General features: G+C 49.4%; 1 protein-coding gene across 1 annotated transcript; it reads right to left on the bottom strand.

Moving 5' to 3' along the window:
- Positions 1 to 4,211: 4,211 nt before the first annotated feature.
- On the bottom strand, positions 4,212 to 5,062 carry LOC309566699 (large ribosomal subunit protein eL8-like; the record flags this gene model as incomplete). The annotated part of the gene is given in 2 exon segments (XM_082271963.1): positions 4,212 to 5,037; positions 5,039 to 5,062. Coding segments are annotated over 2 exon segments (804 nt in total). The 3' UTR covers positions 4,212 to 4,257.
- Between the last annotated feature and the right edge of the window lie 10,750 nt (positions 5,063 to 15,812).

The raw sequence follows: 15,812 nt of genomic DNA, 5'->3' as shown, positions 1-15,812 counted from the left end.
TCTACAGGATAGTGCAGGGTTGTTGACCTGCTCCTGGGACCCTCTGGTGAGTGCAATGGTGGCACCATGGGTTCTGTCATAAGCAAGAACATTCGCTAGGTTCAACATGAATGATGCTGAGAAGTTTGGCATGGTCATCTGCGCAAGGCTCACACCGGCATGGTCGTGTGAGAGTGCTCACGGATGGGCCAAGGTCAGTATCAGCTGCTGTCTGCCTTTCCTCCTCTCAAGTTGCTGCCAAGAATCCTTCGCAGGATCGAGGCAGATGAGATTTCGGTCATTCTCATGGCTCCGGACTGGCCTCGCCGAGCTTGGTACGCCAACCTGGTCAGGCTAGCCACTGAGGCTCCTTGGATAATTCCTCAGGGAGGATTTATTGTCTCCAGGGCTAATCTCCCATCTGGCTTACGGTCGCTGGCTTGCCGGTTTGGCTGTTAAAAGCCAGGTGTTGAAGGATAGAGGATTATCTGCTTCAGTGATTCCCACCCTGCTGAAAGCGTGGGCAGCGGCTTCTAGGATGATTTTTTCATCATACGACAAAGTCCTATATTGCGTGATGTGAGTCTCCTTGGGCTCCCCCTCGCTCTTACTCAGTGGCCAGGATCTTGGCTTCCCTCAACGGGGTGTTGATCAAAAGTTGGCCTTAAGTACTTGCAAGGGTCAGGTTTCGGCTTTGGCAACTTTCTTCCAAAGGCCGTTGGCCGCCCTTTCCCTGGTGTGTAACTTCTTCCACGGGTTTGCGACACTTGGTTCTTCTGGTGTGACCTCCGTCACCAAATGGGGACCTTGATTTGGTGCAGTCGGTTCTTCAAGACCCTCCGTTTGCGAGTATCGAGGGAATCCCCTGCCTACCTTATTACAGAAGGTGGCCTTCTTGGTTGCTGTCACTCTGCGCGCAGGGTGTCGGCACTAGCGACATTGTCCTGTCGTTCTCCCTATATTTTGGTACATGGGTTCAAGTGGTACTTCGTCCGGATCCGTCCTTCCCTCCGAAGGTGGTTTCTAGTGTTCACTTGCGCGAGGACATTGTATTGCCATCTTGTATCCTAAGCCCCCACATCCTAAGGAATGTGCGTTGCATACTCTGGATAGAATTCGGGCACCCAAGGTGTACTTGGCAACTACTGAGTCTTTTCCTAACTCAAGTTCGCTCTCTGTACTCACGGATGGCCCAGGAACAGGGCTGACTGTGTCTGCTGCGACTATTTCCAGATGGATCGGTCAGACGGTGGTGCAGGCTTATTCAATTAAGGTCAGGTCCCACCTTTCCCTGTTTCGGCGCATTCTACTCTGGCGCCTGGTGCTCCTGGGCTTTTCGCCATAAAGGCATCTGTGCTTCAGGTTGCAAGATGGCTACCTGGTCGTTCACACCTTTACCAAATTTTATGAGGTGGATATGCTGGCATCTGCAGATGCCTCTTTTTGGCCACAAAGTTTTTGCTGGCTGCTGTCTGGAGGGCTTTTAGATTTCCTTGAGGGTGTTTACTGTTTGTTTCAGGTAGGCCTCATCTTTTGTTCGGCTGAGTCCTATGTTGCCTGGTTGGCTATGTTTAGCCTTACATAGTTACATAGTAGGTGAGGTTGAATAAAGACAATAGTCCATCCAGTTCAACCTGTGTAGGTGTGTGTGGCTGTAATCATCTCACATACCCCTGAATGTTCTGATCCTTGAGATGTAATAGTCTTTTGAAAGCCACCATACTACCCGCAGAAACCACCTCTTGTGGTAGAGAATTCCACAATCTTGTAGCCCTAACAGTAAAGAACCCCCCACGTTGCCTGAGGTTAAAGCGCTTCTCCTCTAATCGCATTGAATGCCCCCGAGTCCTCATGCAATCCCTTCGACTGAACAGTTTTTTTTCTAAGCTGAGATCCCCATTGAGATATTTAAAAATTGCTATCATGTCCCCCCCCTAAGGCATCTCTTCTTCAGGGAGAATAAATCAAGCGATTGCAGACGCTCTTCATAATCAAGGTCCTCCAATCCCCTAATTAGTTTAGTTGCCCTTCTCTGGACTCTCTCCAGCTCCAACACATCCCTTCTGAGGACTGGCGACCAGAACTAGACAGAATACTCCAGATGCGGTCGGACCAGAGTTTTATAAAGTGGAAGGATTATAGTCTTATCTCTGGAATACATCCCTTTCTTTATGCATGCTAATATTCTGCTAGCCTTGGCAGCTGCCGCTTGACATTGCATGCTGTTGCCTAGTCTATCATCAACCAAGACTCCCAGATCCTTCTCCATTTTTGATTCCCCCAAGGGTTCCCCTCCTAATGTGTATTGTGCTTTTATGTTTCTAGTCCCCAAGTGCAAAACCTTACACTTCTCTACGTTAAACCTCATATGCCAAGTCGTTGCCCACTCCGTTATTTTGTCCAGGTCATCCTGTAGGATATCTGCTTCATGCTGTGCAGTTATTGCCCTGCCCAATTTTGTGTTATCTGCAAAAACTGATATCGAACTACTGACCCCGACCTCAATGCTGTTTATGAATAAATTGAACAAGGTTGGTCCCAGGACTGAGCCTTGGGGGACCCCGCTTACTACCTCAGACCAGTCTGAGCATGCACTGTTTATTACCACCCTTTGGACACGCCCTTTTAGCCAGTTCCGTATCCAAAAGCAAACCCTGCTGTCGATACCTGCAGACCTTATTTTATAAATTAAGCGCTTATGGGGCACTGTATCAAACGTCTTAGCAAAATCTAGGTACACCACATCCACTGGTCTGCCCCTATCTAGCTCACAGCTCACCTCCTCGTAGAATGTTAAGAGATTGGTTTGACAAGAACGCCCATTTGTAAACCCGTGCTGGTTACTACTGATGATGCTGTTGTCTTTAGCAAACTCTACGATATAGTCCCTTATCATCCCCTCCAGAAGTTTACATACTACTGATGTCAGACTGACAGGCCTATAATTTCCCGTTATATGCCTCTGACCCTTTTTGAATATCGGAATCACGTTTGCTTTCCTCCACTCCCCTGGTACATCTCCTGTCCTAATACTGTCCGCAAAGATCAGGAACAGTGGTCTGGATATAACCTTACTGAGTTCCTTGAGTACTCTCGGATGTACGCCATCCAGGCCTGGTGATTTGTTTGTGTTAAGTTTATCCAGCCTTTCCCTGATTTCACCCTCTGTTAGCCATAGTGGCAAGTCCTGTGTATTACTACTAACCATACAGTCGTGGTCAGTGTACCCCTCCGTTTCCTGTGTAAATACTGACGAGAAAAAAGCATTCAGCACGGTTGCTTTTTCAGTGTCCTCTGTAACCATCCTCCCATCATTGTTAATTATGTGTGCAATATGCTCTGCCCTAGTTTTCTTGCTGTTGATATACTTAAAGAATTTCTTTGGGTTTTTTTTTTACTATCCTCCGCTATTTGTCTCTCAAAGTCAATTTTAGCCATCTTGATTTCGTGTTTACACTTCTTATTTGCCTCCTTGTATTGGTCGAAAGCCAATACTGTGCCTTCTGATTTATATTTCCTGAAGGCCAATTTTTTTCCCCTAATAAGTTTTTTAACGCTACGGTTTAGCCAGCCAGGTTTGGCTTTGTCTCTTCTAAATTTATTTCCCATAGGAATGCACTGCAAGATGCCTTTGCTTAATATGTTTCTAAAGCATTCCCATTTTTCCTCTGTGGTCAGGGATCCCAGGGTTCGGTCCCAGTTTACCCTTTCCATCAATGAGTACAATTTTGAAAAGTCTGCCCTTCTGAAGTTAAGGGTTCTTATGTTCCCCACTAGCCTTGCTATATTGTTATTTACGCTAAATGTGATCATCCTGTGATCGCTAGAGCCCAGGTTGTCCTGGACTCCTACCTCCGAGATTAGGTCTGGGTCATTAGTGATCAATAGATCCAGGATTGCGTTTTCTCTAGTAGGAGAATCCACCAGCTGTGACATGTAATTATCCTGTAAGGTTTCCGTGAATAGACGGGCCTTATGTGAGTGTGTAGTCCCCTCTCCCCAGTCAATGTCCGGGTAATTGAAGTCCCCCAATATGATGACTGATCCTAGCTTTGCCACTTTACCCAAAAGTGCTAAAAATTCCAGCTCTACCTCCTCCCCTTGTTTAGGTGGCCTATAGCAAACCCCCACAATTACTTTTCCCTTATCTCCTTCCCTAAGGAGTTCTACCCACACGGATTCTAACTCCATACTCATCCCTTCCGTAATGTCACTCCTCTCTATCACCCAAGTTTTTTTTTTATTATGTACAGAACAAGAAAGACACGCCCGGTACATTTAGCCCAGTTTTGTGGCCAGTTCCTTGGCCTTTGCCTTCTCCAGCTTGGCAATTCTGGCCACAGGCTTGGGTCCCAGGATTCCTCCGCCCCAGTGACGACGGATCTCATCATGTCTGTCATTGTAGTTGGTCTTTACTGCCTCCGCCAGTTTGGCGAGAGAGCCTTTGTCTTCAGGATTGACTTGTGTGAAAGCGATGCTGGTGCAGGTCTTTCTGTGTACCAAGCGGCCCAGCCTGGCTTTGCCCTTAATGATGCAGTAGGGCACACCCATTTTCCGACACAAGGCAGGGAGAAAGACCACCAGCTCAATGGGATCCACATTATGGGCGATAACCACCAGTTGGGCCTTCTTGTTCTCCACCAGAGTGGTCACTGTGTTGACACCTGCTCTGACGACTGCGGGTCTCTTGGTAGGGACATCTGGTTTACCAGCAGCTTTTTGCTCTGCACGGGCCAGCAAGCGTTTCTTCTTCTCTTGCTTGGTCTCTGGTCCGTACTTGTGTGCCAGTTTAAAGAGCTGAGTGGCTGTCTGCTGGTCCAGAGCCTGGGTGAACTGGTTGATTGCTGGTGGGACCTTCAGGCGTTTGTACAGGATGGATCGCTGACGCTGAAGCCTGATATAGCGAGGCCATTTCACAAAGCGGGTGAGATCTCTTTTGGGTTGGATGTCCTGGCCAATGCCAAAGTTCTTAGGCCTCTTCTCGAACAGAGGGTTCACCACCTTCTTGGCTTCAGCCTTCTTGACCACAGAAGGGGCCGGGGCCACCTTCTTCCTTCCCCTTGGCCTTCTTTCCTTTGGGCATGGCGGATGGGGGAGAGTTGTTCTTTTCTGCTGTTCCCACCCCTCATTTTATGGCACTGCTTTGGGACATCCCTACAGATATGGATCAGAGAACTGCGTCCGTCAATAAACAATAGAGAAAACTGGATTTTTGACTTACCGTAAAATCCCTTTCTTTTAAGTATATTGACAGACGCAGTACCCGCCCCTCTATTTTGAGTAGGGCTGGGGAATATAATCGAAAGATCGATGCATTGCGATTCGACCCTTCGCGATTCTACATCGATGCGGGCTGCCGGCATAATCGATTATACGAAATGATGTCATCAGCCGCGGCCACGCCCTATCGCGCAAGGGAAAAAAAAAAAAATCACAAGATCGCAGGATCGGCAGCTGATTGGTGGGTTAGTGGCAGGAGCTTAATAAAAAGGCTCCGCCCCTCCCCTTCCACCTCTTTGACCCGGGCCGAGGCGCAGCAAGACATTCCCCGCGTGTATCGGCGTTCCACCTGCGGCCTAGAAGCCAGCCATCCAAGCCAGAAGCCGCCAGTCCAGTGAGTCCACACACAGGAGCGAGGAGCCCCAAGTGCATCCCCATCGCAGCCAGCCAGCGCCGCCAGCCTCACCTCACCGTAGCCGACAGGCCCTGGAGGCCCAGCCGCCACGCCACTGCCAGTGACGCCAGCCGCCCGCCACAGAACTCAGAGAGCAGCACAGCACCTGTCCTCCTCTGCAATGCAGTGCACAACAACCCACACAGTCACACAGCAGGTATGTCCGAACAAATAATTGTGTAATCATTCATGGGGGTCTCTCGTCTGTATCTCTGGGGGATGTCTGTGATGGAGGGGGGCCTGGGACAGGGGACGGTCGGTCGGGGCCCGGGGGTACTGTTCTGCTGTGGCAGTCTGGCAGCCAGGGGGGTCAGTCAGTGTCAGTGGGGGCCTAGGGGTCTCTGTCAGTGTCAGTCAGCTATGGGGGTCTGGGCAAGGGGGAGACTCACTCAGTGTTTGTCAGTGCTGTGGGGGATTGGGGAAGGTGTGGGGGACATCTAGGTCTCTGTCAGTGTGGGGGTCTGGGCAAGGGGGGGGACTCACTCTCACTCAAGTGTTTGTCAGTGCTGTGGGGGATTGGTGAAGGTGTGGGACTTCCAGGTCTCTGTCAGTGTGGGGGTCTGGGCAAGGGGGGGGACTCACTTACTCTCAGTGTTTGTCAGTGCTGTGGGGGATTGGGGAAGGTGTGGGACATCCACCCAGGTCTCTGTCAGTGTGTCAGGCTGCAGTCAGCTCAGCTGTGGGGGGAGGGGGGTCTCTGTCAGTGTCACTGTCACAGGCAGCTGTGGGGTAAGGGGGGGCCCCGGGGGTTTTGGCTCAGTGCATGCAAGGAAGGGAGTCTGACAGACAGACAGACAGTCATATTTTATGAAAGATGTTGCTCGGTTGATTTGTTGCGGCTTAGTTTACAAATTTTTTTTTTTATTTTTTTTTTAAACACTGATAGAGTTTGGCAACTTACGTCATCCGTCTCCGTCACATACGTGGTAGTATGGTGGTAAATATGGCAGAAGGAGAAAAAGATCGAGAGATAAAAAATGCACCTAGCGTTTTAAGAGCAAACATCTGGGCACATTTCGGATTTTACGAACACACAGGGAAGCGTGAGTTGGACAAGACACACGCCGTATGTAAAGCCTGTCACACAAAAATTAAATACCTAGGGAATACTACGAACTTGAGAAACCATGTTAGCCGTTTTCACTCTGAGTTAGTAACACCTGTCGCCACCAGCAGTGCCACCACTGCCAAGGAAAGACTGCTAGACCCAGATCAGCCAAGAATTGATGCCATACTGTCAACTTATCCGCCCAACTCAGAAAAAGGGAAGAAACTAACCAAAGCTGTGGCAGCTTTCATCGCCAAGGACCTACGGCCTTACTCAGTTGTGGACAACGCCGGGTTTCGCTACCTTGTGAAGACGCTAGAGCCACGTTATAAGATCCCATCACGCAGGCACTTTACAGAAAACGTTATACCTGCACTCTACCACGACACCAAAGCTCAGGTACTTGCGTCAATGAACCATGCCAGTCGAGTCGCAATAACGTGTGATTCATGGACGTCAGTCACAACGGAGTCCTATGTTACAATAACAGCACATTACGTTACTAAGGACTGGCAGGTCTTGTCACATGTGTTGCAAACAAGAGCCATTTATGAGTCTCACACAGATGCTCATCTGGCAGAGCTACTGTCTCATGTTGTGGAAGAATGGCAGCTGTCTGATAAATCTGTTGTGCTTGTGACCGACAACGCGGCGAACATGATAGTTGCAGCTCAAGTTGGTAAATTTCCTCATGTTAAATGTTTTGCCCATACACTCAATCTTGCATGTCAGCGGGCACTGAAAGGGGCCACGCTCTCCAGGCTTCTCGCCAGAGTGCGACGAATATCCACATTCTTCCATCGCAGCACTAGAGCAAGCCACTGTCTAAAAGAGAAACAGAAATGTCTGGGCCTGAAGAATCATAAGTAGGGTTGAGCGGACACCTAGATGTCCGTGTTCGACGGGTTCGGCCGAACTTTAAAAAAAAGTCCGGGTCCGTGTCCCGGACTTTTACCGAACTTTTCCCGGACACCGAACCCCATTGAAGTCAATGGGGACCCGAACTTTAAGGCACTAAAATGGCTCTAAAACACCAAAGGAAAGGGCTAGAGTGCTGCAAATGGCAGCAAAACGTAATTAAGAGCATGGCAAGTGCTCTGCAAACAAATGTGGATAGGGAAATAACTTAAAACAACAAAAAAAAAACAGAAAAATAAAACAATGTTCTTCTTCATCTCTGAAGGACGAGGCCCATATGGAGTAGGAGGGAGGTTGAGGTGGTGGTGGATGTGGCGGTGACATAGGCGTGCGCACAGGGTGTGCTGGGTGTGCCTGGGCACACCCTAATCACCTAGGGCACATAGCATTGCCAGTGAGGAGATGGGAAAGATCTCCCTGGGACCTGCTCTGCTCTATTTCTCCTTGCCTACAGGTACATGGCCCCGATACATTACTCTCCCTGCTGGCAAACACATGCATGTGTATTTCAACTTTGGGGTGCACACCTTAATGCAATAGGCTGCGCACACCTATGGGCGGTGTAGGTGGAAGCGGCGGTGGAGGAGGACCAGGGCCGGATTAACAGCATCATGGGCTTGGTGCTGAGGATTTTGAAGGGCCTTAGGGCCGTGCCTTGCCATGCACCCAGAGGAGGAAGGGTGCAGCCATGCATGCCTAATTCAACATGGGATGCTGTCTCTGAAGCCCATAAACACATCCATGCATCGCCAACTGTCCCTCCTTGTCCGGCCTTCACGCTGTGTGGGGAGGTTCTGAGGGTGCTGCCTGGGGAAGCGAGCATAGAAGCCAGACTTCTGTGTTTACAAGTGACAGAAGAGCGGTAACAGTGAATATGGCCAACCCGGGGCCTATATAAAAGGTAGGGGCCTGGAGCTGCAGCTCCAATAGACCCTACATTAATCTGGCCCTGAGGAGGAGGACGAGGTAGCCAACACTGCTTCTTTTCACAAATTTTAAATGAGGGTACACCCCAAAAGAGTGAGAAAGAGCAAAAATGGAACAATGGGTGGGTAAGGTCGGTATCCATTGCTATTCTGCATAAGGTACGGAAAAGTCCCGTGGGATCCATGCCTGGTTCATTTTAATGAACGTGAGCTTGTCCACATTGTCTCTGGACAGGCGGCTGCGCTTGTCTGTTATAACGCCCCCAGCCGTGCTAAATACCCGTTCAGATAATACACTGGCTGCAGGGCACGCCAGCACCTCCAAGGCGTAAAGGGCAAGCTCAGGCCATGTGCCCAATTTGGAGACCCAGAAGTTGAAGGGGGCAGACCCGTCATTCACTACATGTAGGCGTGTGCACACATACTGCTCCACCATGTTGGTAAAATGCTGCCTCCTGCTAAGACGTTCCATCTGAGCTGCTGGTGCTGCTGTTTGTTGTGGCGTGCTGACAAAGCTTTTCCACATTTCGGCCATGCTAACCCTGCCTTCTGAGGTGCTGGCGGTGCCCTGGTTGCGTTGGCGACCTCCTCCTCCTCCTCCTCTGCCTTGTGCTTCCACTGTGGCCCCGCTGTCAGATGGGAATGCCAGCAGCATGGCGTCTACCAGCGTGCGCTTGTACTCGCGCATCTTGCGATCGCGCTCCAGTGAGTGAATTAAGGACGGTACGTTGTCCTTGTAACGGGGATCCAGCAGCGTGGCCACCCAGTAATCAGCACAAGTTAGAATGTGGGCAACTCGGCGGTCGTTGTGGAGACACTGCAGCATGTAATCGCTCATGTGTGCCAGGCTGCCCAGAGGCGACGAAAGGCTGTCCTCTGTGGGAGGTGTATGGTCCGTGTCCTCTGTATCCCCCCAGCCACGCACCAGTGATGGCCATGAGCTGGCCTGGGTGCCACCCTGCTGTGAACATGGTTCCATCTCCTCCTCCAGCTCCTCCTCCTCCTCATCCTCCTCATCCTCCAGAACTGTGCCCCTGCTGGACAATTGCGTCCCTGGCGTTTGCGTGTGCAGGAACCCACCCTCGGAGCCCCTTGCGAATGACTGCCCTGAAAGCCTTGGAAATGTTACCTCTTCATCCTCCTCCTCCTCCTCATCCTGTGCCACATCCTCTTCCATCATCGCCCGAATTGTTTTTTCAAGGAGGCATAGAAGTGGGATAGTTAAGCTGAGAACGGCGTCATTGCCACTGGCCATGTTGGTGGAGTACTCAAAACAGCGCAACAAGGCACACAGGTCTCGCATGGAGGCCCAGTTATTGGTGGTGAAGTGGTGCTGTTCCGCAGAGCGACTCACGCGTGCGTGCTGCAGCTGAAACTCCACTATGGCCTGCTGCTGCTCGCACAGTCTTTCCAGCATGTGCAAGGTGGAGTTCCACCTTGTGGGCACGTCACATATGAGGCGGTGAGCGGGAAGGCCGAAGTTACGCTGCAGCGCTGCCAGGCGAGCAGCAGCAGGGTGAGAACGCCGAAAGTGCGCACAAACGGCCCGCACTTTCTGCAGCAGCTCTGACATATCGGGGTAGTTTTTAAGGAACCTCTGCACCACCAAATTCAGCACATGCGCCAGGCAAGGGATGTGCGTCAAACCGGCTAGGCCCAGAGCTGCTATGAGATTTCGCCCGTTATCGCACACCACCAGGCCGGGCTTGAGGCTCGCTGGCAGCAACCACTCATTTGTCTGCTGTTCCATGCTCCTCCACAACTCCTGCGCGGTGTGTGGTTTGTCCCCCAAACAGGCAAGTTGTAAAACTGCCTGCTGTCGTTTACCCCTGGCCGTGCTGAAGTTGGTGGTGAAGGTGTTACGCTGTCCGGATGAGGAGGCGGTAGAGGATGAGGAAGCGGAGTAGGAGGAGTTAGGAACAGGAGGCAAACTGAAGCGCCCTGCAATCCTCGGTGGTGGAAGGACATGCGCCAAATTGCTATCCGCCTCAGGCCCATCCGCCACTGCATTTACCCAGTGTGCCGTTAGGGAGATATAACGCCCCTGACCGTGCTTACTGGTCCACGTATCCGTAGTTAGGTGGACCTTGGCACAGATGGCGTTGCGCAGTGCACACCTGATTTTTTCCCCCACTTGGTTGTGCAGGGAAGGGATGGCTTGCCTGGAAAAGTAGTGGCGGCTGGGCACGACGTACTGTGGGACAGCCACCGACATAAGGTTTTTAAAACTGTGCGTCTCCACCAGACGGAATGACAGCATTTCAAAGGCCAATAATTTTGAAATGCTGGCATTCAGGGCCAGGGATCGCGGGTGGGTAGGGGGGTACTTCCTCTTCCTCTCAAGTGTTTGGGAGATGGAAAGCTGAACGCTTCCACGGGACATTGTGGAGATGGTTGTTGGTGACCCAGGTGGTGGTGTTGCTGACAGATCGTCTGTTTGCGGGGTGGCAGGTGCCGGTATCACTACAGATGTGGCTGGAGCGGCCGAGACTGCAGCAGAAGAGGAAGCAGGATGAGCCAGAGACGTTTCTTGGTTTTGAAGGTGTGTACTCCACTGCAGCTCGTGCTTTGCACTTAGATGCCTGATCATGCAGGTTGTGCTCAGGTTGAGAAGGTTCATGCCTCGCTTCAAGCTCTGATTGCACAGGGTGCAAACCACTCGTGTCCTGTCATCAGCACATTTTCTAAAGAACTTCCACGCTAGAGAACTCCTTTGAGCTGACTTTGGTGCGCTCGTTCCCTTGCTGCGTTGGGCAGTAGCGGGCGTAGTGTCTAGGGCACGGCCGCTCCGCTTCTGCACCCTGCTCCCTCTTCTGCTGTGCTGGTGGCTCTGTGCGACCACCGCCTCTTCCTCCAAACTACTCAGTTCACCTGCATGACGTTCATTCCATGTGGGGTCGAGGACCTCATCGTCCTCCACATCATCTTCCACCCAGTCTTCACCCCTGCCCTCCTTGTCGGTCTCCACAATGCTGAACGCCGCAGCAGTTGGCACCTGCGTTTCGTCATCATCGGAGACGTGCTGCGATGATCCTTGCATGTACTCATCTTGAGGAATAAGTGGTTGGGCATCGCTGCACTCAATCTCTTCCACTTCTGGGGCAGGGCTAGGTGGATGGCCCTGGGAAACCCTGCTGACAGAGTCCTCAAAAAGAATAAGAGACTGCTGTATGGCTTGGGGCTCAGACTGCTGGCCTGATTTGCAAGGGGGTGAGGTGAAAGACGGTTGGACATTGGCTGCAGGTGCCAACTCTGACCTTTCTGCAGTAGACTGGGTGGGAGACAATGTGAAGGAACTGGAGGCACTGTCAGCAGCAAACCAATCTACTATCGCCTCAACTTGTTCTGGCCTCATCACTTCTAGGGGCGTTTGATGCCCTACCAAATACTGATGCAGGTTCTGTCGCCTACTCACACTTGAGGAAGGTGTTTCACTTGTGCGTGTAGCTGGCACAGATCGACCATGTCCTCTCCTTGCAACAGGAGCTCTACCAGCAGCACCACGACCCAGGCCACGGCCCTTATTTGACGGTCTCCTCATATTTCTGTAATTTAAGATCTTGCCCTAGAAAGGTTTTTATTGAATAGCGGAATAGAAAATATGATCCAAAAAAAGTGTATGTATATCACACGTACACAACCACACTAGGCCCCAATTACTATTGTTTGTACCCCTAAAAGGCTAGATGAGGAGTAGGGGGAGTATGGAACAGGCAGCACCCTCAAACCTTCAGAAGTATGAGATGAACCCCAACAACTTGGAAAGGTGGATCTCTCTCACACGTACCGACACAGACTATCCCGCAATTCAATTGATCCTCAAAGGTTTTTATTGAATAGCGGAATAGGAAATATGATCAAAAAAGTGTATGTATCTCGCACGTACACAACCACACTAGGCCCCAATTACTATTGTTTGTACCCCTAAAAGGCTAGATGAGGAGTAGGGGGGGTATGGAACAGGCAGCACCCTCAAACCTTCAGAAGTATGAGATGAACCCCAACAACTTGGAAAGGTGGATCTCTCTCACACGTACCGACACAGACTATCCCGCAATTCAATTGATCCTCAAAGGTTTTTATTGAATAGCGGAATAGGAAATATGATCAAAAAAAGTGTATGTATCTCGCACGTACACAACCACACTAGGCCCCAATTACTATTGTTTGTACCCCTAAAAGGCTAGATGAGGGGTAGGGGGAGTATGGAACAGGCAGCACCCTCAAACCTTCAGAAGTATGAGATGAACCCCAACAACTTGGAAAGGTGGATCTCTCTCACACGTACCGACACAGACTATCCCGCAATTCAATTGATCCTCAAAGGTTTTTATTGAATAGCGGAATAGGAAATATGATCAAAAAAAGTGTATGTATCTCGCACGTACACAACCACACTAGGCCCCAATTACTATTGTTTGTACCCCTAAAAGGCTAGATGAGGAGTAGGGGGGGTATGGAACAGGCAGCACCCTCAAACCTTCAGAAGTATGAGATGAACCCCAACAACTTGGAAAGGTGGATCTCTCTCACACGTACCGACACAGACTATCCCGCAATTCAATTGATCCTCAAAGGTTTTTATTGAATAGCGGAATAGGAAATATGATCAAAAAAAGTGTATGTATCTCGCACGTACACAACCACACTAGGCCCCAATTACTATTGTTTGTACCCCTAAAAGGCTAGATGAGGAGTAGGGGGGGTATGGAACAGGCAGCACCCTCAAACCTTCAGAAGTATGAGATGAACCCCAACAACTTGGAAAGGTGGATCTCTCTCACACGTACCGACACAGACTATCCCGCAATTCAATTGATCCTCAAAGGTTTTTATTGAATAGCGGAATAGGAAATATGATCAAAAAAAGTGTATGTATCTCGCACGTACACAACCACACTAGGCCCCAATTACTATTGTTTGTACCCCTAAAAGGCTAGATGAGGAGTAGGGGGAGTATGGAACAGGCAGCACCCTCAAACCTTCAGAAGTATGAGATGAACCCCAACAACTTGGAAAGGTGGATCTCTCTCACACGTACCGACACAGACTATCCCGCAATTCAATTGATCCTCAAAGGTTTTTATTGAATAGCGGAATAGGAAATATGATCAAAAAAAGTGTATGTATCTCGCACGTACACAACCACACTAGGCCCCAATTACTATTGTTTGTACCCCTAAAAGGCTAGATGAGGAGTAGGGGGGGTATGGAACAGGCAGCACCCTCAAACCTTCAGAAGTATGAGATGAACCCCAACAACTTGGAAAGGTGGATCTCTCTCACACGTACCGACACAGACTATCCCGCAATTCAATTGATCCTCAAAGGTTTTTATTGAATAGCGGAATAGGAAATATGATCAAAAAAAGTGTATGTATCTCGCACGTACACAACCACACTAGGCCCCAATTACTATTGTTTGTACCCCTAAAAGGCTAGATGAGGAGTAGGGGGGGTATGGAACAGGCAGCACCCTCAAACCTTCAGAAGTATGAGATGAACCCCAACAACTTGGAAAGGTGGATCTCTCTCACACGTACCGACACAGACTATCCCGCAATTCAATTGATCCTCAAAGGTTTTTATTGAATAGCGGAATAGGAAATATGATCAAAAAAAGTGTATGTATCTCGCACGTACACAACCACACTAGGCCCCAATTACTATTGTTTGTACCCCTAAAAGGCTAGATGAGGAGTAGGGGGGGTATGGAACAGGCAGCACCCTCAAACCTTCAGAAGTATGAGATGAACCCCAACAACTTGGAAAGGTGGATCTCTCTCACACGTACCGACACAGACTATCCCGCAATTCAATTGATCCTCAAAGGTTTTTATTGAATAGCGGAATAGGAAATATGATCAAAAAAAGTGTATGTATATCACACGTACACAACCACACTAGGCCCCAATTACTATTGTTTGTACCCCTAAAAGGTTAGGAGTAGGGGGAGTATGGAACAGGCAGCACCCTCAAACCTTCAGAAGTATGAGATGAACCCCAACAACTTGGAAAGGTGGATCTCTCTCACACGTACCAACACAGACTATCCCCCAATTTAACTGATCCCCAAAGGTTTTTGATTAAATAGCGGAATAGAAAATATGATCCCAAAAAAGTGTATGTATATCACACGTACACAACCACACTAGGCCCCAATTACTATTGTTTGTACCCCTAAAAGGCTAGGAGTAGGGGGGAGTATGGAACAGGCAGCACCCTCAAACCTTCAGAAGTATGAGATGAACCCCAACAACTTGGAAAGGTGGATCTCTCTCACACGTACCAACACAGACTATCCCCCAATTTAACTGATCCCCAGAGGTTTTTGATTAAATAGCGGAATAGAAAATATGATCCCAAAAAAGTGTATGTATATCACACGTACACAACCACACTAGGCCCCAATTACTATTGTTTGTACCCCTAAAAGGCTAGGAGTAGGGGGAGTATGGAACAGGCAGCACCCTCAAACCTTCAGAAGTATGAGATGAACCCCAACAACTTGGAAAGGTGGATCTCTCTCACACGTACCAACACAGACTATCCCCCAATTTAACTGATCCCCAGAGGTTTTTGATTAAATAGCGGAATAGAAAATATGATCCCAAAAAAGTGTATGTATATCACACGTACACAACCACACTAGGCCCCAATTACTATTGTTTGTACCCCTAAAAGGCTAGGAGTAGGGGGAGTATGGAACAGGCAGCACCCTCAAACCTTCAGAAGTATGAGATGAACCCCAACAACTTGGAAAGGTGGATCTCTCTCACACGTACCAACACAGACTATCCCCCAATTTAACTGATCCCCAGAGGTTTTTGATTAAATAGCGGAATAGAAAATATGATCCCAAAAAAGTGTATGTATATCACACGTACACAACCACACTAGGCCCCAATTACTATTGTTTGTACCCCTAAAAGGCTAGGAGTAGGGGGAGTATGGAACAGGCAGCACCCTCAAACCTTCAGAAGTATGAGATGAACCCCAACAACTTGGAAAGGTGGATCTCTCTCACACGTACCAACACAGACTATCCCCCAATTTAACTGATCCCCAAAGGTTTTTGATTAAATAGCGGAATAGAAAATATGATCCCAAAAAAGTGTATGTATATCACACGTACACAACCACACTAGGCCCCAATTACTATTGTTTGTACCCCTAAAAGGCTAGGAGTAGGGGGAGTATGGAACAGGCAGCACCCTCAAACCTTCAGAAGTATGAGATGAACCCCAACAACTTGGAAAGGTGGATC

Source organism: Pelophylax lessonae (assembly GCF_965119305.1).
Source record: "Pelophylax lessonae genome assembly, chromosome: 11".
In the NCBI taxonomy this organism is placed as follows: domain Eukaryota; kingdom Metazoa; phylum Chordata; class Amphibia; order Anura; family Ranidae; genus Pelophylax; species Pelophylax lessonae.
Note: the sequence above shows the minus strand (reverse complement) of the source record. Positions and strands in the feature narration are given on the sequence as shown.